This window comes from Sarcophilus harrisii, chromosome 5 (assembly GCF_902635505.1).
Source record: "Sarcophilus harrisii chromosome 5, mSarHar1.11, whole genome shotgun sequence".
NCBI classification, from domain to species: domain Eukaryota; kingdom Metazoa; phylum Chordata; class Mammalia; order Dasyuromorphia; family Dasyuridae; genus Sarcophilus; species Sarcophilus harrisii.
Genome location: NC_045430.1, coordinates 21,885,256 through 21,904,432, shown reverse-complemented (window position 1 = coordinate 21,904,432; position 19,177 = coordinate 21,885,256). Strand labels below are relative to the sequence as shown.

General features: G+C 36.9%; 1 protein-coding gene across 3 annotated transcripts in view; it reads right to left on the bottom strand.

The window, feature by feature from the left end:
• LOC100920137 (putative tetratricopeptide repeat protein 41) overlaps positions 1-19,177 on the bottom strand; it is an 81,489-nt gene that overhangs the window by 26,986 nt on the left and 35,326 nt on the right. For all 3 annotated transcript variants that reach the window (XM_031940419.1, XM_031940418.1, XM_031940420.1), the window contains exons 5-8: positions 17,945-18,159; positions 6,085-6,245; positions 3,115-3,559; positions 376-615 (exon numbers count right to left, since the gene is read on the bottom strand). In XM_031940419.1, the coding sequence (XP_031796279.1) occupies positions 376-615; positions 3,115-3,559; positions 6,085-6,245; positions 17,945-18,159 (1,061 nt within the window). The remainder of the gene's footprint in view (positions 1-375; positions 616-3,114; positions 3,560-6,084; positions 6,246-17,944; positions 18,160-19,177) is intronic.

Sequence of the window (19,177 nt, the reverse complement as noted above, 5' to 3'; positions counted from 1 at the left end):
GAAAAGGAAAACTAGCATTAAAAAAAGAAAGAAATCACTACTATCATCATAAATATTATATAGTCTCAGTTCTCAGTAAAGGTCTTATTTAAACTTTTAAAGTTGGAATTGCTCATCAGAGAGAGATAAAGTAATTATGTGGTTTCTGGGGAACTAAGTGCCCCCTGAATTATTTCTCTTTAACACTGTGTTTTCTTAAATATAACTAATGGCCACTGAGCCACCACTGATGACACCTAGGAGAAAAAAAGTTTCAATTTATCATCACTTGGAACGCTCAATCATGCTAGAGAAACTACAATTAAAAGCTTTTCCTTCCTCTACTCTCTTGCCCTCTCTTTAGCCACCAACCATCTTCCTAAATCCATGCCTTACCAAGTAGTTTGTGCTCCACTGCTTGCCGCAGAGACTGATGACAGAAATGCAATCGGCCATTTGGTTTCTCTTGGATCCACTGCTTTGTAGCCAAGCGAAAGGCTGCCCAGTGGGAGGTGGTGACTTTGTAATGATTCTTATAGCCCAGGATGTCCAAGAGCTGGAGTATCTCATGATCAGTCAATCCACAATGAGAGACACTTAATAAACATAGTATGTCTACCACCCAGCCATTTAGTCCTGGAGTAAGAGGATGACAATATTTTCAGAAATGAATCACCTCCATTAAAAAAAAACCACCCAAAATATGATTAGAAATTAGCAGCACTTGCCAAAAGGTGCATGCTTTTTTTTTTTTAACAAAAGGGGAACCCCTACTTAGCATTTTTACATAAGATTTCCTAACCCCATATTTCTATGAATGAATGAATGATCTGAAGGGTAAAATAGCCACCTCCCAAAACAAATCCCCAAACAGGAATTGTACTACATTAAGCTAGATTCTATTGGTCTCTTCACCATACGTTCTCCAGCTCTAATCTGCATCTATTGGGTTTGCACAGTTTCTCCTCTTTCCTTCTGTTACTTTGTGGTACTCCTTGAGACCAAGAGCTGCCTTCTGCCTCCCAGAGCTCAGCACAAATGGCACTTCTTGACTGACTGGCCCCATGTGGAATTCTCATTGGCTTTTTGTTCTACTAAAGACGTGGAGAGAAAAGAGGGCCCAGACAGCGGCCTGGCTGCTATGGCTCATGTGAGAAATAATTAGAAATATTAGAAAACCACCCCCCTTGTAAGCAGGGACCATTTCATTCATTGTATTAGTAAGCCTCGTGTGGTAAAAACATATGGAAGGCCCTCAACCATTACTTAGCCCTTGAGTGATGGGACAAAGAGGGTTCTTTGTCTTCACCAAAGCCGTGAAGCCTTTTGGTTCTGTTTCCTATTTTTATGGGGTCCACTAGAGGGCGGCCAGTTACATGAACTGTCTGCCAATATGTCCTTGTGAATGGCCAGTCCAATCCTGCTCCTGTACCTCAAAAGGTTCTAAGTCTGAGAGCACCCAGGAATCTGGTGGGAAATAAAAATGATTTGCTCTGGCTGCCTGGTGCATGTTCCTTGGAATTGATGGCCAGGGCCACTGTCTTCGCACTCGACCACCCAACATCTCCACAACACCACAACGTCCATACTGCCCTCTCTCTGACCCGGCAGCAGCTTCCAAACCTAATGTACCCCTATTCAGGAATGTGGCTGCTCCCCAAAGTTCAGACCTGGGTTTTTTTTTCTCTACAATGTCTCCCTGGACCGTCTAATTCACTCCCATTGCCCCATTTTATTACTTCTGTAGAGACTGTTCCCCAAAACTCAGTCTGCAGCCCAGCCTCTCCCCCAAGCTCTGAACCTGTGACAAGGGAAGACATCTTGCCTCAGACACAAGTTGTGAGACCCTGAGCAAATTGCTTTGTCTCAGCTTCCCCCCTATACAATGAGAGGCTTGGACTAATTGACTTTGATAAGATCCAGCTCTCCCCTAAGTGATCCCACGACCTCCAGCTGCTGCACCTCCAGTTTCAGTAGTTAAAAACTAAGCTTGTCCTTCTGAATCAGTTAAGCACCTCCTTCCAGCTTCATCTTCTCCCAGTGCCTCAGGTAACACTTGGCATCTTCTTGGACCCTTGTTTCATCCAAGAAGAGTCTCCTTTGGTACCCCTGCCATGGCTCCAAAAGAAGGCCTGTTCCCCAGCCAGTCCGGCCTCCTAGAAGAGCCCTGCCTCCCATCCCTCCTCCCCTACCACCCTCACACACTGTGGGATGAGCCTTCCTGATGTAGCCAGGAACTCCCCCCCTCAGGACCCTATCGAGGTTCCTCACTTACTCCAAAGACCAAGCTCCTGTGTCTGGGTCTGAGGGGCCTCTGGGCCTGGCATCAGCCTGTGCCAGAGATCTCATTTTCTGCAGATCTTCGTTCCAGCCAGACTGTCTCCCTGGTCATCTTCCAAACATTTCCTCTACTTCCCCAGGTCCCTTGGACCTGAAATATCCTCCCAACCTTCTTCCTTCCTGCCTTCTTTTCCTCTCCTATTCATAGCCTATTAAAAATCCCATCCTCCTTTAAAGCCCACTCAAATAGCATCTCTTCCAGAAAGTTTTCCCTAGCATAGCAGAAAAGGCTTCAGCTCAGAGTCAAATGATTTGGGTTCAAATACCACTTTTGATGATTATCTGAGTTATTTTGGACAAGTCACTTCACTTCCCTATGATTCAGTTTCCTTATTTATAAAATAAGGGGGTTGGCCTAAATAATTTTTGAGCTCTCTCCTTGCCCCCCCCCCACCATTCCTACCACCTCTAGGAATAGCCGCTCTCTCCGTGGTCCTTCTTTCCATAACACTTCCATTTGTTTCCACATGTCTTTTGTACTTCTCAGGTATTATTTTATACGTCATGCTTGCCTTTGTTTTGTAGGGCACGTTTCCCTAACCCAGTGACCTCCAGGAGGACTGTATGATTTGTCTAATGAAGTTTAGACAAATGGCACACCTCCAACCACAGTACTCTGTACACAGTAAGCATTTAATAAATGGATCTGCCAAATTGAATTGAGCAGCTTCATTCCTTTCCATGACTGTTTCTGGCCTGAGACTCTGGAGTGTCTCTACTTCCCTCTGTCCAAACCACTGCTTTAGGATACTCAAGAAGCAAACTTTCATAACTTTCATTAGGAAATATACTTACGGCCTTTAGTATCCGGCAAAGTTGACATTACTTTTTTGGGTTTGATAATCCAACTATAGTCCTCAACCCATCGCTTGAGAATCAATTCCCACAGCTCCTGAATTGAAAGCACTTCCAGGTATTCCTGAATACATTCTGATTCGTTTCGGTAGAGTCGACATTCTTGAAACTCATTGGCCAAGATTGCAACTTTCAAAGGACTTAGGCATGGTTTTTTCCTTGAGTTATGTTTCTCTCGATAAGAAAAAATGTTTTTGTGAGGTACTGTGAGATATTGTTCGAAAATTCTGATAACTGTGTTTTCATCGGAGGAAATGGCGAGCTCCACTGTTTTTACATCTGATCGGGCAGACAGTGATTTGTAAGAGATACTGGAGGATACCGTACTCATGATTAATTTACAATTAGAGGAAATAGAGGGGGGTAGCCACGAAAAATCTTTTGCCTGATAAAGTCAAAAACAAATTTACACTTTTAAGATATTTTCAAAAGAATTCTGTCAATGTTTTTCAAAGTTAGAATAATTTGATATAGTCTCATAGCAAACAAAGAGGGAGAGAAAAATAGTTCAAACACGGTATTACTCTATCTGATTTCACATGCTGTTCTAGCATCTTAGTTAAGAATGTAGGTGAATGAACACAACAACCATAATAAGATTAAAAAAACAACCCAGCAATGAAGAAAAGCAGTGTTATAATCGACTGCAATCACTCAACTTGACTGCAGAGCACAATACGTACTCATTTTCAACAGAGAAATGAATGGTTATGGATATGGAACAGGGAAAGATTGTTCAGAAGTTTTGCTTTGCTTTGATCTCATTTTTGTTCCAAGGAGAAGTTTTGGTGGAGACAGCACAAAGAACTTTGGGAAGTGAATGTGGTATCAAAAGTTAATGGTAACAAATAACATTTTTTATTTCTGGCTAAATATAGACATGGAAAAGTGTCTATATTTTTAAAAGACACTTAACATTTATTTAGGCATGCTTTTAAAAAAGTGTGATATATGTGATAGAATATTACTGTCCTCTAAAGAACAGTAGTTGTGAATGATAAAGAGAAATATAGGAGGACTTACATGAACTAAAGCACAGTGAACAGAGTTAGAGAAAACAACAAAGACAATAACTACAGTGGAGATGGAAACAAAACAAACAAACAAAACCCCTGAACATTTTATCATTATATACTGACCAAGTTTTCTAGCCAATTAAAAAGAAGAATTATTTACACTTTCCTCCCTTCTTTGCAAAGGTAAGGGACTATGGCTTTGAAAGATGGAGTAGACAGGCTGCTTAATTTTGTTGAGCTATGATTTGCTTTTTCTCTTTTCATCTTTTCATCTTTGTTACAAAAGATACTTCTGGGGAGGGAAGGAGGGAAAAATATATTTGGAAATGAAGTGAATGTAAAAATGAAAAACATAATTTTAAAATCTTAAAGAACTATTAACATCACCTGGGGATGTATAAACAAATTAGTGCATTAGTGTAATTGAATATTATTGTACTGAAGAAATCATAAATTTGAAAATAAGATGGCACAGTAGAGAAATCATTGGAAAAGTTACCCATGTATATATCCTGTAAATAAAAGGCTATTAAATAAAAAAAAAAAAGAGAAATCATTGGACTTGGAGTTACAAAAGTTGAGTTCAAATCCTTCCTGTTTGCATGATTTCAGGGTCAGGTAAGTCACCTTACCACTCTCTGCCTCAGTTTCCTCATGTGTAAAAAGTATGATACTAATAGCACCTACTTCCTAGGGTGGTTGTGAAAAAAAAAATCATCTTTTACAAAGGCTTTACAGACCTTAATCCACTATAATTGCTAGTTGTTGGTGTTTTATTATTATTATGTGAATTATTGGTAAGTAAAGTAAGTAGAAAAAAGGAAACAATTATAATGACATCACTATAAAGAAAAAGTACACTAGCAAAAAAAAAAAAGGACAGGAGAGAAGAGGAGAGGAAAAAGGAGAGAGATGGGGGAAGAAAGGAAAGGAAAAGATAGGAAGGGAAGGGAAGGGAGGGGAAAGAAAGGAAAGGGAATGATCAAACTTGGCCTGAAGAAAAAAAAATTTTAAATATATCTCCTTTCTTTCTTTCTAGAAGTGGGAGAGGGGAGGACAATAACAGTTTTCAGGAAACATTAGCTATCATGTCAAACTAAACTAACACAATGGTTACTTTTGCTAAATAAACTGCTTTTGCCCCTGTTTTAAAAATGATTTGTCATAATGAAAGGCTCTCTGGGTAAAGAAATTACTACTTAGAAATAAAGGTGATGAAAAAACAAAAAAAAATTCATTAAAAAATTTTAAAACAATTAACTAAATAAAAGTATTCTTATGGAGGATGTCTTTGTTGTCTTTAGCTATCTAAATTTAGCAAATATGTATGTACCAGCTATGAGGGGCTTTCTCAAGCTACAAATTATTCAACATTGTCATTCTAAATCACAGGAAGAAAAAATGCATATGATCAAATGAGATAATTTACATAAAGTACTTGACAAAACTTAAAAGTGCTATAAAAATGGTAACTATCATTACTATTATGTTAAAGAGTTATGTTTTCTCATAAGCAAGTAGAATAATTAAACTTATTTCGGAGAGAATGCTATGCAGCATTTAAATATCTTAAGGGAAAATTTTATTCTCCTGCTTAAAATTCTTTCTGATATAAAGATAGGGACCATAAAGGTAGAACAAGTTGAACTTGACCCATTCATGTGGAGGGAGGGGGGTGTAGGTAGATAGCATGGAATAGAAATATCCAAATCCTAGAACATTTTTTAGCCATGATGTTATTCCATGCAATAACTACCAACAATATTACATTTAACATGAAGGATGAAATTTGAAATATTTGGGTAGAAAGATCATGTGTAATATTATTTTTAATTATTTCAATAATTTTCAAGTAACAAAACATTGATAAATGTAATTTTTTAGAAAACCGTACCTTCTGTCCTGAAATTCCATAAACACCAATCAATTCTTCAATTCCATCTAACACTAATATACATGGCTTTAAACTGATGGAGGCTAAAAATATTTCTACAAGAAGTGAAAAAACCCATACTTTGGAGTCTTCATTAATTAGATCAGTTTCAATTCGAGTACCTAAGGGCACAAAAATTAGGTAAAAAATATGTTCCTTTTCACAAGAATATTTCAAAAACATATCAAAACAAAAATACATACTATAAAGATTGTTAAAATATGTCAGGTGGTATAATGACTTATGACCTAGAATGATCTCTATTTCCTGCCTTGCTGCTGAAAAAGATCAATTTCCAATCTCAAGTCTCCTTTTTTTACAAATGGAGATCCATTACCAGATAGCTGTAAGGCAGACTGAAAATCTTAAATAAAAGAGGCTATAGAATACAAAGATCTATTTCTCTCTCATTTATAACTCATATTTACATGGCTCTTAATGTTTTAAAAACAAGTTCCTCAGAACAACTCTCTGAGGAAGATAGTAAATGTAGTATTAACCCTCATTTTAGAAGTGGGAAAACTAACACTTTGATAAGCTAAATGACTGGCCCATACATTGTCTAAGATGGTTTTAATTAAATTAAAAAGTTAAGCTAAAAGAGTTACAAGTCATACAAATAACATGCCACCCCTCAGCTCAGAAGGAATCTTTCATCCCAAGAGTTGCCCCTCACTGGAGTTTTTCAACAGAGACTGGATGTGATTCCTAAAAAGTCTCATTTCTTAGGGATATCATAAAAGTAGATTCCTTCAACAACAATACTATATGATGACCAGTTCTGATGGATCAGGCCCTTCTCAGCAACGAGATCAACCAAATCATTTCTAATGGAGCAGTAATGAACTGAACTAGCTATGCCCAGAAAAAGAACTCTGGGAGATGACTAAAAACCATTACATTGAATTCCCAATCCCTATATTTATGCACACCTGCATTTTTGATTTCCTTCACAAGCTTATTATACAATATTTCAGAGTCTGATTCTTTTTCTACAGCAAAATAACGTTTTGGTCAGGTATACTTATTGTGTATCTAATTTATATTTTAATATATTTAACATCTACTGGTCATCCTGCCATCTAGGGGAGGGGGTGGGGGGTGGGGTAAGAGGTGAAAAATTGGAACAAGAGGTTTGGCAATTGTTAATGCTGTAAAGTTACCCATGTATATATCCTGTAAATAAAAGGAAAAATAAAAAAAAAAAAAAAAAAAAAAAAAAAAAAAAAGGAGATTCCTTCTTGCATATGGATTGGATTACATGACCTGAGAGGTCCTTTGTTTGACATTCTCTAATTTGGTAATGGGATATACCTGCCTAGGTGTCAAGGACAGCTTTGAGCACATCCCCCAAAACAAGACCTCTTCAACCATTCTCTGAGATTCTCTACTTTAGATTGGAAAGATCCTATTGATTATAACATTACTTTTACTGAGCCCTGCTCTCAAATTCCTAAGATCCCACACCCACATAGCAAAAATCTTTTAGATACTAGGAATGGCCAGAAAAAGTGTCATCATGAGGGAACCCAAAGCACTTGATTTATGTAACCAAACAACCAATCACAATGGGAAGACCAAGTGACAAACTCATCAAAAATTCTAGTGCTATTCATCTTGATGCAAATTTCAAATTGTTTCTCTTCCCCAAAAAGCAAATCTATTCCATAACAGTTGAGAGAGATTGAAGTCTAAGCAAATAAAGTTACCAACAGGAAGCTCAGGAATCATAGTTTTTAGGTACCTTTTGCACATTAAGTCATTAAATGTCATGCACATGTCTTTCAAAAGAAGAATACAAAGGAAGAGAATCAGAACAAGTACTATTCTAAATTTCTGGAAACCTCAAATACGATGGCACATTCCAGTAAGCATGCAAATTGATATCATCAAACTTCTATGACCATTTTTAAAAATATCAATATTCTGCTGTCCAGAAGAACAAGGAAGTATTTTAAAAAGGGAGAATGAAAAAACGTTAATAATAACGAGGTGAAGTTTTGCTTCTGGTGGGTCTTTTATAGGAAAGAAAGATATAATATTAAAATTTTTAAGACAAATGGATGGTACTTTAACTCTTCGGGTAAAGAATTTTAGCATAGGAGAGCATCTTCCACTGATACTTCCATGGGTCTGTAATCTGATTGATATGCACACTTTTTCCAGTAGTATTAAGTCATAACTGATCTATACCTCCTCCCGTGAGGTTGTTGTTCATAAGTCTTCCACAGGTGACTGGGCCCACTGTGAGTAAGGGCCTCCTACTAAATCTTCTGAAATTATGTGGTCCTCAGAGACATACAGAGGATGTCCCTCAGTTACCCACCTTCTTTTCCAGACACACAATTCTCTGATTAGAGTCTGCACCTTTCCGCCTGTATAACTCTCCATTGGTGGTATGTGGCAGCCTTTTTATGTTCAATATGAAATGCTCAATAGCTTTTCTAATAGCCCTCCAGTATCCCTTCTTCAGAGACTGCAGTATTTCACAAAAGAGTATTAATATTAAGAGGATGGATCTTTGTATTAAAGAGAAGCTTGAAGTTGTTAAAAGGATTACAAAATTTCCCAAAGACAAGCCAACACTTTTTCTTTTTATCCATTCTGGATCCAGCTGATTGTCCATTCAACAAGGTCTGTCAAAAATATATACATTAAAGGAGTGAGTCTATGGGCTACCCAGTTTAATGCATACAATAGACTCATCAATAGGAATCTTTTCATCCATTTGGTTTTTCCTGTATGGATATTTCAGCAAAACTCTTCTGAAGGATGTTTGCAATGTCTTAGTGCAAAAAGTTCTGAGTCATTTTTGTGTCATCCATCCATTCTCTTTGGCAGTCTGATGAAGTCTATGGACCCTTCTCAGAATCTCAGAATACACCCTACTTCATTTATAACATGCATGAGTCAAAGGGCAAGATGTTGGCCACATTGAAGCCAAAAATGAACTTCTAAGAATTTTCAAATGTATTAAACAAAAGACAGAAAAATTGCAAAGGAAATCTACTATATTGAAATGCAGTTATCAAGATTGTTTTCAAAATTGGTTCACACTGTCAACTTGCCTGATATCCATTAGTTAAGCTTTGTAAATATATATATATATGTAAATATACACACATATATAATGTTATATATAATATATATACTTGTTTTTCTATTATATGCAGATTTGAAAGATGTACCATTTCTCTATTGTATATTGGATTATGTAGCAAATGTTTGTGAACAATTCAAAAAATAATTTTAAAAAAGGCCCTGTCGATGTTTTGTGTAGTATCTTATATTTGATTTAATAGTTAAAAGTTCTAATTTCATTTCCAAATAAAAATAAACTCACACAATGCTGAAAAAAATAAAAATAAATGAAATTGGTTCGTGGGAAGAGGATGGAGCCAAGATGACAGCAAATAGACAGGACTCACTCTGAGTTCTTCCTGACTTCCCTTAAAATCAATACCAAATCAAACCTCTGAACAGATTTTAGAGTGAAAAGGGAGATAAAATGGAGTAAATTACATCACATGAAGACGCAAAAAAGACCTATCACAGTTGAGGGAAAAAAAGGAGGAGGATAAGCATTGCTTGAATCTTAATCTCATCGGATTTAGCTCAAATAGGAAATATCAGTCATATTTAGTTTGATATTGAAACTTGTCTTATTCTGTAGAGAGGTAGGAAGGGAAAGGGGAAAGGAAAAGGGGGTGCTAATAGAAGGGAGAACAGAAGTTGAAGGGGAAAGGGATAATTAAGGGGGAGGGGCTGAAAAAAGGAGAAGTCAGATTGAGAGAGGTGTGGTCAAAATCAAAATACTGATAGGAGGGAAAGGAAAGAGAAAAGTATAACTTGGAAAAAAATAGGATGGTGGGAAATAAAGAATTAATGTGAATGGTAATGAGATGAACTTTTCCAAAAAATGGAAGCAGATAGCAGACTGGATTAAAATCCAGAATCCAACAATATCTTGTTTGCAAAATAAACACATTTGAAGCAGAGAGACATGTACAGAGTAAGAGTAAAAAGCTAGAGCAGAATCTATTATGCTTCAGCTGATATTTAAAAAAAAATGTAGGGGTAGCAATCCTGATCTCAGATCAAGCAAAAGCAAAAATAAATCTAATTAAGAAAGATAAGGAAGAAAATTACATCTTGCTAAAAGGTACTATAGATAAGTAATAGCAACACTAAACATACGCACCAAGTGGTATAGCATCCAAATTCCTAGAGGAAAAATTAAGAGAGCTGTAAGAAGAAATAGATAGCAAAACTATACTAGTGGAGGATCTCAACCTTGCTCTATCAGAACTAGATAAATCAAACCATAAAATAATCAAGAAAGAAGTTAAAGAGGTAAATATAATTTTAGAAAAGTTAGGTATGGTAGATTTGGAGAAAACTAAATGGGGACAGAAAGGAATATACTTTTTTCTCTGGAACTTATACAAAAACTGACCATGAATTAGGGCAAAAAAACCTCAAAATCAAGTGCAGGAATGCCGAAATAGTAAATGTATTTTGATGCAATAAAAATTACATGTAATAAAGAGCCAGGGAGAAATAGACCAAAAATTAATTGGAAACTAAATAATCTAATCATAAAGAATGAGTGTATGAGACAACAAATCATAGAAACAATTGATAATTTATCCAAGAGAATGACAATAATGAGATGACATACCAAAATTTATGGGGTCTAGCAAAAGCAGTTCTTAGGGGAACTTAGATGCTTACTTGAATAAAACAAAGAGAATCAATGAACGGGACATGCAACTAAAAATGTTAGAAAAAGAACAAATTAAAAATCCCCAATTAAATACCAAATTTGAAATTCTATAAAAGGGGAGATCAATAAAATGAAAGTAAAAACACTATTGAACTAATAAAGAAAATTAACAGTTGGTTTTATGATGAAATTGGTTCATGCACCCCAGCTTATTTTAAAGTTTGATGCAATCTGTACAGTGTTACTAACAAATAGGAAAAAAAAAAATAGAAGCCACCATTACTACAGAAAATCCTTCTTCCACTTGCATTCTCCAGATTTCTATGAGAGTAGAAATACTTTTTTTTTAAAGTCTCTCTGTTTTATGGTTCATGCTACACTAACATAAATGGATGAAATAAAATTATATCTGCCATTATATATTTCAAGTATTGTATGATTTTAACATATGTATAGGAGACATTGTTGGACAATATTTTTAAGGCAGCCTTTTTGCAATTCCATACTTTAATATAGTCAACCAACAATATAAATCAGAGAGTCTTACAGTTTCTTCCTTTATTAGTCAATTATATACATAGAAAAATTGGAACTGCTATAGAAAACTGTTTCCAAAAGCCAAGTTAAATATGTGGGCATAACATTCTCATAAAAATTTCATAAAGATGAGAAAGTATGTATATAAGTCAGAAGTTAATGATGTCTTCTCTACTTTTCGGAATAGAGTATTTTATGCTATTTTTTTCCATTCTTTTGATAGCCTCCCTTTAAGCATTTCAATAAGTTTTTTCAAGCTTTGTCACCTCTAGTATACACAACTTCTGTAAGTTCTTGGTCTGGTTTAAATGCTTTATTCAATTAATCTTCTTAAGTACCATTCCTGCTTTCTTAAATGGTACACTGACGTGTTGAGTCCAAATGTGCTATTTCTGTTGCCTCTAGTGATAAAAGGCTATTACTTTAAAGAAACTCTGACAAATATGTACTATTTTCTATGTATTTGTTCCTTTGAGTTCACAATGAAACTAATTCTTCCAAGTCTCTTATTTATTCCTTTAAGTAGTGCCATCCTTCAGGGCATCTGCAACTACCTGTATCTTGTAAATTAATTTGCTTTGAGGATATCAATTTTGATATGTCTCACATTATCTTACAGGAATCATTTATTAATCAATAATCAGTTATCAAGTGCTATCTTGTGCCAGGTACTGTGCTCAGTGCTGGGGATACAAAAAGAAAGCAAAAAACATTCTCTGCTTCACGTAGCTTACAATTTTAATGGGGGCGAGGGAGGGCAAGTAGAGAAATATATACAGACAAGCTACATACAGGGAAAACAAAAAATAATAGAGAGAAGGCACTAGGATTAAAAGGAGTGACTAAAGGCTTCCTGTAGAAGATGGGATTCTATGAATCAACTATTCTGGAGAGGAATTCGGAATTATGCCCCAAAAGTTATCAAACTGTGCATACCCTTTGATCCAGCAGTGTTACTACTGGACTTATACCCCAAAGAGATACTAAAGAAGGGAAAGGGACCTGTATGTGTCAAAATGTTCGTGGCAGCCCTTTTTGTAGTGGCTAGAAACTGGAAAAATGAATGGATGCCCATCAATTGGAGAATGGTTGGGTAAATTGTGGTATATGAATGTTATGGAATATTATTGTTCTGTAAGAAATGACCAGAAGGATGACTACAGAGAGGCTTGGAAAGACTTACATGAACTGACGCCAAGTGAAATGAGCAGAACCAGGAGATCATTATATACTTCAACAACAATACTGTATGAGGATATATCCTGAGGTAAGTGGATATCTTCGACAAAGAGAAGATCTAATTCAGTTCCAATTGATCAATGATGGACAGAATCAGCTACACCCAGAGAAGGAACACTGGGAAATGAGTGTAAACTGTTTGCATTTTTGTTTTTCTTCCCGGGTTATTTTTACCTTCTGAATCCAATTCTTCCTGGGCAACAAGAGAACTGTTTGGTTCTGCACACACATGTTGTATCTAGGATATACTATAACATATTTAACATGTATAAGACTGCTTGCCATCTGAAGAGGGGGTGGAGGAAGGGAAGGGAAAAATCAGAATAGAAATGAGTGTAAGGGATAATGTAAACAACTACATGTATATGTACTGTCAATAAAAAGTTATAATAAAAAAAAAAAAAGATGGGATACTAGCTGGAACTTGAAGAAGTCAGGAAAGCCAGGAAGTAGTGATGTGGAGGAAGATCATTCCAGGTATGTGGAATACCCAAGAAAAAAAAAGGTCCATTAATTAGCCAAGAGATGGAATGTCTTGTTTTTGGAACAAGAAGGCAACCAATGCCACTAGATGGATATTGTGGGGAGCAAGGTAGAAGAAGACTAAAAAGGTGATGGGAAGAGAAGGGAAGGTCTCTATACGCTGAATAGAGGATTTTTTAATTTGATCTTGAAGGCAATAGGGAGCTACTAGAGTTTATTGAGTAGGGGGGATGATAACATCAGACCTGCACTTTAGAAAAATCACTTTAGTGGCTGAATGTAGAATGCATTAAAAGAAAGAGAGACTAGAGGCAGGCAGAGCCATAAGCAACTATTGCAATAGTCCAGGCATGAGGTGATAAGGGAGGGCTTATCACCAGGGCTGGGGGAGGGGGAGGTCAGAGGAGAGAAGGGAGATATTGCAAAGGGGAAATCATAGGCACTGGCAATGGTTTAGATATGAGTGGGTCAAAGATAGTGAGTCTAGGATGACTCCTAAGTTGTGAGCCTGAGGAACTGGGAGGATGGTGTCCTCAACAGTAAGGAAAGACAGGAGGGGGAAGGATTTGGAGGAAAGATAATGAATTCTGTTTTAAACAAGTTAAATTTACAGATGTCCAGTAGTAATTGGAGATGCAAGACTGGAGATCAGCAAAGAGGCTAAAACAAGAAAGGCAGACTTGTGAATCATCAGCAGAGGATTGATAAACCAATCCATGGGAGCTTATGAGAGCACCAAAAATAAGAGAAGAGGCTCCAGAACAGAACCCTGAGAGACACCTATGGCTATAGATCCAACAAAGGAAACAGAGAAGGGGCAACCATATAGGTAGGAGGAGAACCAGGATTAAGAGGGGTATCTTGAAAACCTGAAGAGAAAAGAGAATTAAAGAGGGGATTAAGAGTAATCAAGTGTCCAAGATTAAGGAGAATGAGGATTAAAAAAAGACTGCCAATGTTCCTACTGGGCTTATATCCCAGAGAGATCTTAAAGGAGGCAAAGGGACCCACATGTGCAAAAATGTTTGTGGCAGACCTTTTGTTTCTTACCACTGCAAGAAACTAGAAACTGATGATGCCCATCAATTGGAAAATGGCTGAATAAATTATGGTATATGAATATTATGGAATATTATTGTTCTGTAAGAAATGACCAGCAGGATGATTTCAGAAAGATCTGGAGAGACTTACATGAATTGATGCTAAGTGAAATGAGCCAAACCAGGAGATCATTGTACACAACATCAATATTATATGATGATCAATTCTGATGGACATGGCTCTTTCCAACAATGAGGTGATTGAGGCCACTTCCAATGATTTTGTGAGGAAGAGACATCTATACACAGAGAGAGGTCTATGGGAACTGAGTGTGGATTACAGCATAACATTTTCATTCTTTTTATTGTTATTTGCTTGCATTTTGTTTTCTTTCTCATTTTTTTCTTTTCTGATCTGATTTTTCTTGTGTAGCAAGATAATTGTATAAATATGTATGCATATATTGGATTTAACATATATTTTAACATGTTTAACATACATTGGATTACTTGCCATCTAGGGGAAAGGGTGGGGGGGAGGAGGGGAAAATTTGGAACACAAGATTTTGCAGGGGTCAATGTTGAAAAATTATCCATGCATATGTTTTGAAAATAAAAAGCTTTAATAAAAAAGAGAAAAAAACTGCCAGATTTAGCAAGAAATCATTGATAATTTTGCAGAAAGTCATTCTGGTAGAGAGAACCAGATTGTAAAAGTCTGAGAAAAAGAGTAGAGAGAAAGTGGAGGTACCCAGTGTAGATGGCCTTCTTGAAGAGTATCCCTACAGAAAGCACAATAGATAAAAGAATAGAGTTAGGAAGGACAGAAAGATCAAATAATGACTTTTTCAAGTTGGAAGAAACATGGGTGGGTTAGTAGGTAGTGGAAATGAACCAATAGATAGTGAGAGATGTTACACTTGAAATATTACCAATTAAGTTTCAATTTATAGACAATCTAAAAGCCGATGATGTCTGCTTTTCTCTGAAGCTATTTATACCACTCCATCACCACTACTTGAAGGGACTGACAGAAGGGCCCATAAGGCCATTCTGAATGTTTTACCCCCTCTCAATCCTGGTTCTCCTCCTACCTATATGGCTGCTCCTTCTCTGTCTCCCTTGTTGAGTCTGTAGCCAGAGATGTCCCTCAGGGTTCTGTTCTGGATCCTCTCCTCTTATTCTTGGTGATCTCATAAACTCCCATGGATTGAATTACCAATCCTATGCTGATGATTCTCAGGTCTACCTTTCTTGTTCTAGCCTCTTTGCTGACCTCCAGTCTTACATCTTCAATTACCACTGGACATCTGTAAATTTAACTTGTTTAAAATAGGATGATGTTCACAGATTGACACAGTCAAATATTTTCACCCAATGTGATTTTTGTTTTATTTTATCAATAATATATCACTAATGCTCTGAGCCTCTCTGCACTTGACTAAAATGGTCTTCAGGTAACTGGCTAGGCTGTATTTGAAGTCTTTCCAGCTTGGCAAAACTTGTCAGAACTTGGTAGAGCTTGGAAACAGCTTCTGAAAACTTAAGGGAATCTCCCTATTATGCTAAGGCATCAGGGTAGGACTTTATGGAGGCTTTTGTTTTTAACAGTCTTTTAAAAAACATTAAAGGCTTTGAAGAGGGCCCTAAACAACTCTCTGGACAAAGTCAGCTGGATTCACCTAAAAGCAAATGACCCAGCTTCCCAATGGAGAACATCCCTTCACGACACCAAAGGATACAGTCACTCAGGGAAAAATCAGCCCAACTTGTTCTATGGCATTAAATGCCCAACTGGATGAAATGGTTCGCCTTTTAACTGGCTGGTTCTGGTCCCCTATCAGACACCACAGGCAGATGGAAGAAAGCACAGAAGACCAAGTTTGAATCCTATCTCTGACACTTGGTATCTGTGTGGCCTTCCCCACTCTGTGCCTCAGCTTCCTCATCAGGCAAGTAGGAATGACAGGAATACTTGTACTACTCATGGAAAGAAAGTGCTTTGTAAACAAAATGTGAATTATTGCTACCGATGTCTTAGAAGCTTAGCACATTCTCCTGTGAATTACACACTAAGCTGGTTCATGGAAACAGACTTGATCCCACAGCAAGGAAATCTGCCAAGAAGAGGGAATAGCCAGAGGGAACATCACTCTTGGTTTGCTTCTCTGGTAGGATGAGGGGCTCCATACAAGGGCAGGTGGAAGAGACCACCGAAGACTGTTCAGTTCTAAGAGCCTGGGGCTGGGAAGGAGGCCCATGGGCGGAGTGGAAGAAAACAGCAGCTGGAGAAGTAATCCCACATCCCAGTCCAGCTCTGGTCCTTGGTCACCCACGCTTGGGCCGGTCAGCCAGCATCTCCAGATTTCAGTGTCTTCTTTCTAAGGTGAGAGGGGCAGAGGTTGGATTCCATAGGCTCCTGTGTCTCACATCCTGAACTTTCCTGGCTGAGGGATGCTTGGGACCAGATGCTGTTCAGGCTAAACCAGTCATGGGCAGTAAGGGGCAAAAACTACAGTGTTCTCTGCACCCAAGATGTCCATTCCCCAAGCCCATGAACTCGCATCAGAAGGCCTCCCAGGAGATAGGCACTCTCTTTCCAAGAAGGGTCATTCTCCAAGACTGCCTGGTTCTGTGGCTCAGACTTGGTCCCAGTGACCAAATAGGGCTTTCTCAGCCAAACCCGACGACCTGTCTTCTTCTTCCTGGCTGGTCTGCAAACTTTGTCCCACTGAACTGCCCACACTCTGCAATCTAGGAAAATGGAGAAGAGTTCTATTCCCTCTGCAGCAGGCACACTTCTTATCCTTCTCAGATCCCTATAAACCTCATCTCTAGAATACCAGTTTCCATTGATAACAGGATGGCTCCTGGTACCCAAAGGAAAACTTTTCTGACTCAAAGATAAAGCTACTCAACTTGTTAAGTTCTAAAATAGTATTTTTCACCAGAGTAGGAATTTAATAAGGCGCTCTTATTTGGAAATTTGTTTTGTATATTTGTTGGAAAGATTTCCTTTTTTTCCAATTAGGGCAAATAGGAGGGAGAAAAAATAGACTTTTTGCAACATTTTTAGAATTAAATTTAGAATTTAAAAACAAAGAGTAGTTGAATGAACAAAAGTATTCATGGATTCACCTATGTGTTAACACTTCTGCACTCAGACCAATGATTTATATAATTTAATCACCAGCTTTTCTTAATGAGGGAAATCTTAACACATGAAAGGATGCTTTTGAAAAACTGACAACCTTTGGAACAAAAGAGTAAACATATTCCAATCTATCAATTTTCCAGACTCAACCAATCCTATTTTGGTATATTTGGAAAAGATCATTTTTGTAAAATAACTAATCCCATCTGAGACACCTGATGGCTTAACAGATAAAGCCCCAGACTTGGAGTAAGGAAGAACAGAGTGTAAATTCTGCCTTTAATACTTCCTAGCTGTATGATACCCAGCAAGTCCCTTAATCTCTTTGTGCCTTAGTTTCCTCATCTGTAAAATAGGAGAACAAAACAACTAGTTTACAGGGCTGTTATGAGGATAAATGAGATAATATTTGGAAAGCACTTTGCAAAACTTCACAAACTATGTAAATATTAGTAGAAAAATACATAGGGTAGGAGAGGATTAGCCTGGTGAGTGAAGAAGTAAAAGAGTGAATAAGGTAAATAGTTTGGATTAGGAAAAAGTTGGATGGCATGAGGAGACACAGGTAAAAAAAAAAAATGCTGATAGCAGAATACCACCCAATATGCTTTTATGAAGCAATTTCCCAAACTCTATAATTACCAAATTGCTTGTACTGTAATTCAGTAACGAAGTAATGCATCACAGACATGATGTCGCTACGGTCACAGCTGCTTCCTATATAATAAGGGACTACTAATGTGTCGGGATTTCTCTCTCTATAAGAATTCACCCAACTTGCGATCAGTGTTGATTTCCCACAGCCACGTTCTCCAGATAGAAGCAAAATAGACTTGGTTGGTAGAATAGGCCTGATTCTGGGAGGAAAACAAACAAACAAGTAAATTGTGAATGCTTCTATTTAAAAAGATTTATCCGTCTAAAATATATATGGATGTGTGAGTCTGTCTGTCTATATATTATTGTATATATGTATATCTGCATGTGGGTATATGTGTATCTACATATACACATATCTATATACATATACTCACACATTTTTCTGTACTTTTTAATTCAACCTTAAAAATGGCTTCAAAAAATTAACAATCTTAGAGACATATTCATTAAGTCTGCCCACACCATGACCAAAATAGTATTGTGTATAGATTACATATCATTTACTATGTATTATCCCAACCCCCACCCACCTCCTTGGGAGGTAAAAATAAATATACAGTATTTCATGCAAAGACCCCTGGGATGATATCAGGAGACCTGAATTCTAGTCCTGGTTTTGCCACTAACTAGTATGAGCTTGATCGAGTCATACTTTCTCTTAACCAAAGTATCCACATCTGAAGGTGCTGCCTACTGGCAGACAAGTAACACACTTGAAACAGAGAATGAGGCAGATTTTTCGAATGTGTCCAAATGTGGAGATTTGTTTTGTGTGACTATACTTATTCATCATAACAAATTCCTTTATTCTTGTTCAGTTGAGAAAGAAGAAAAAAATAAATACTTGTTAATTTTTTTAAAATAATAAAAATAAATTTTAAAAAAATGAAAGGTTTAGAAAAAATAAAATGAAGGCTCAAATGATATATAAGTACTTTGTAATCCTTAAGTTCTATGTAAAAGCTAGCTATAATTATTATTATTAGGTGTTGAAACCTTTGCATCATCAGCAATCTTCTCTGATAAAGATCTGATATGTAAGATATATAAAAACAAAAGCCATTCTCCATTAGATAAATCATCAAAAGGTATGAGGAGGAAATTCTCAAAGAAAGAAATACAAGTTATCATTGGCTATGTGGGAAAAAAATGCTTCAAACCACTAATAACTCGAGAAATTGGAACTAAAACTACTTTGAAGTTCCACCATATATC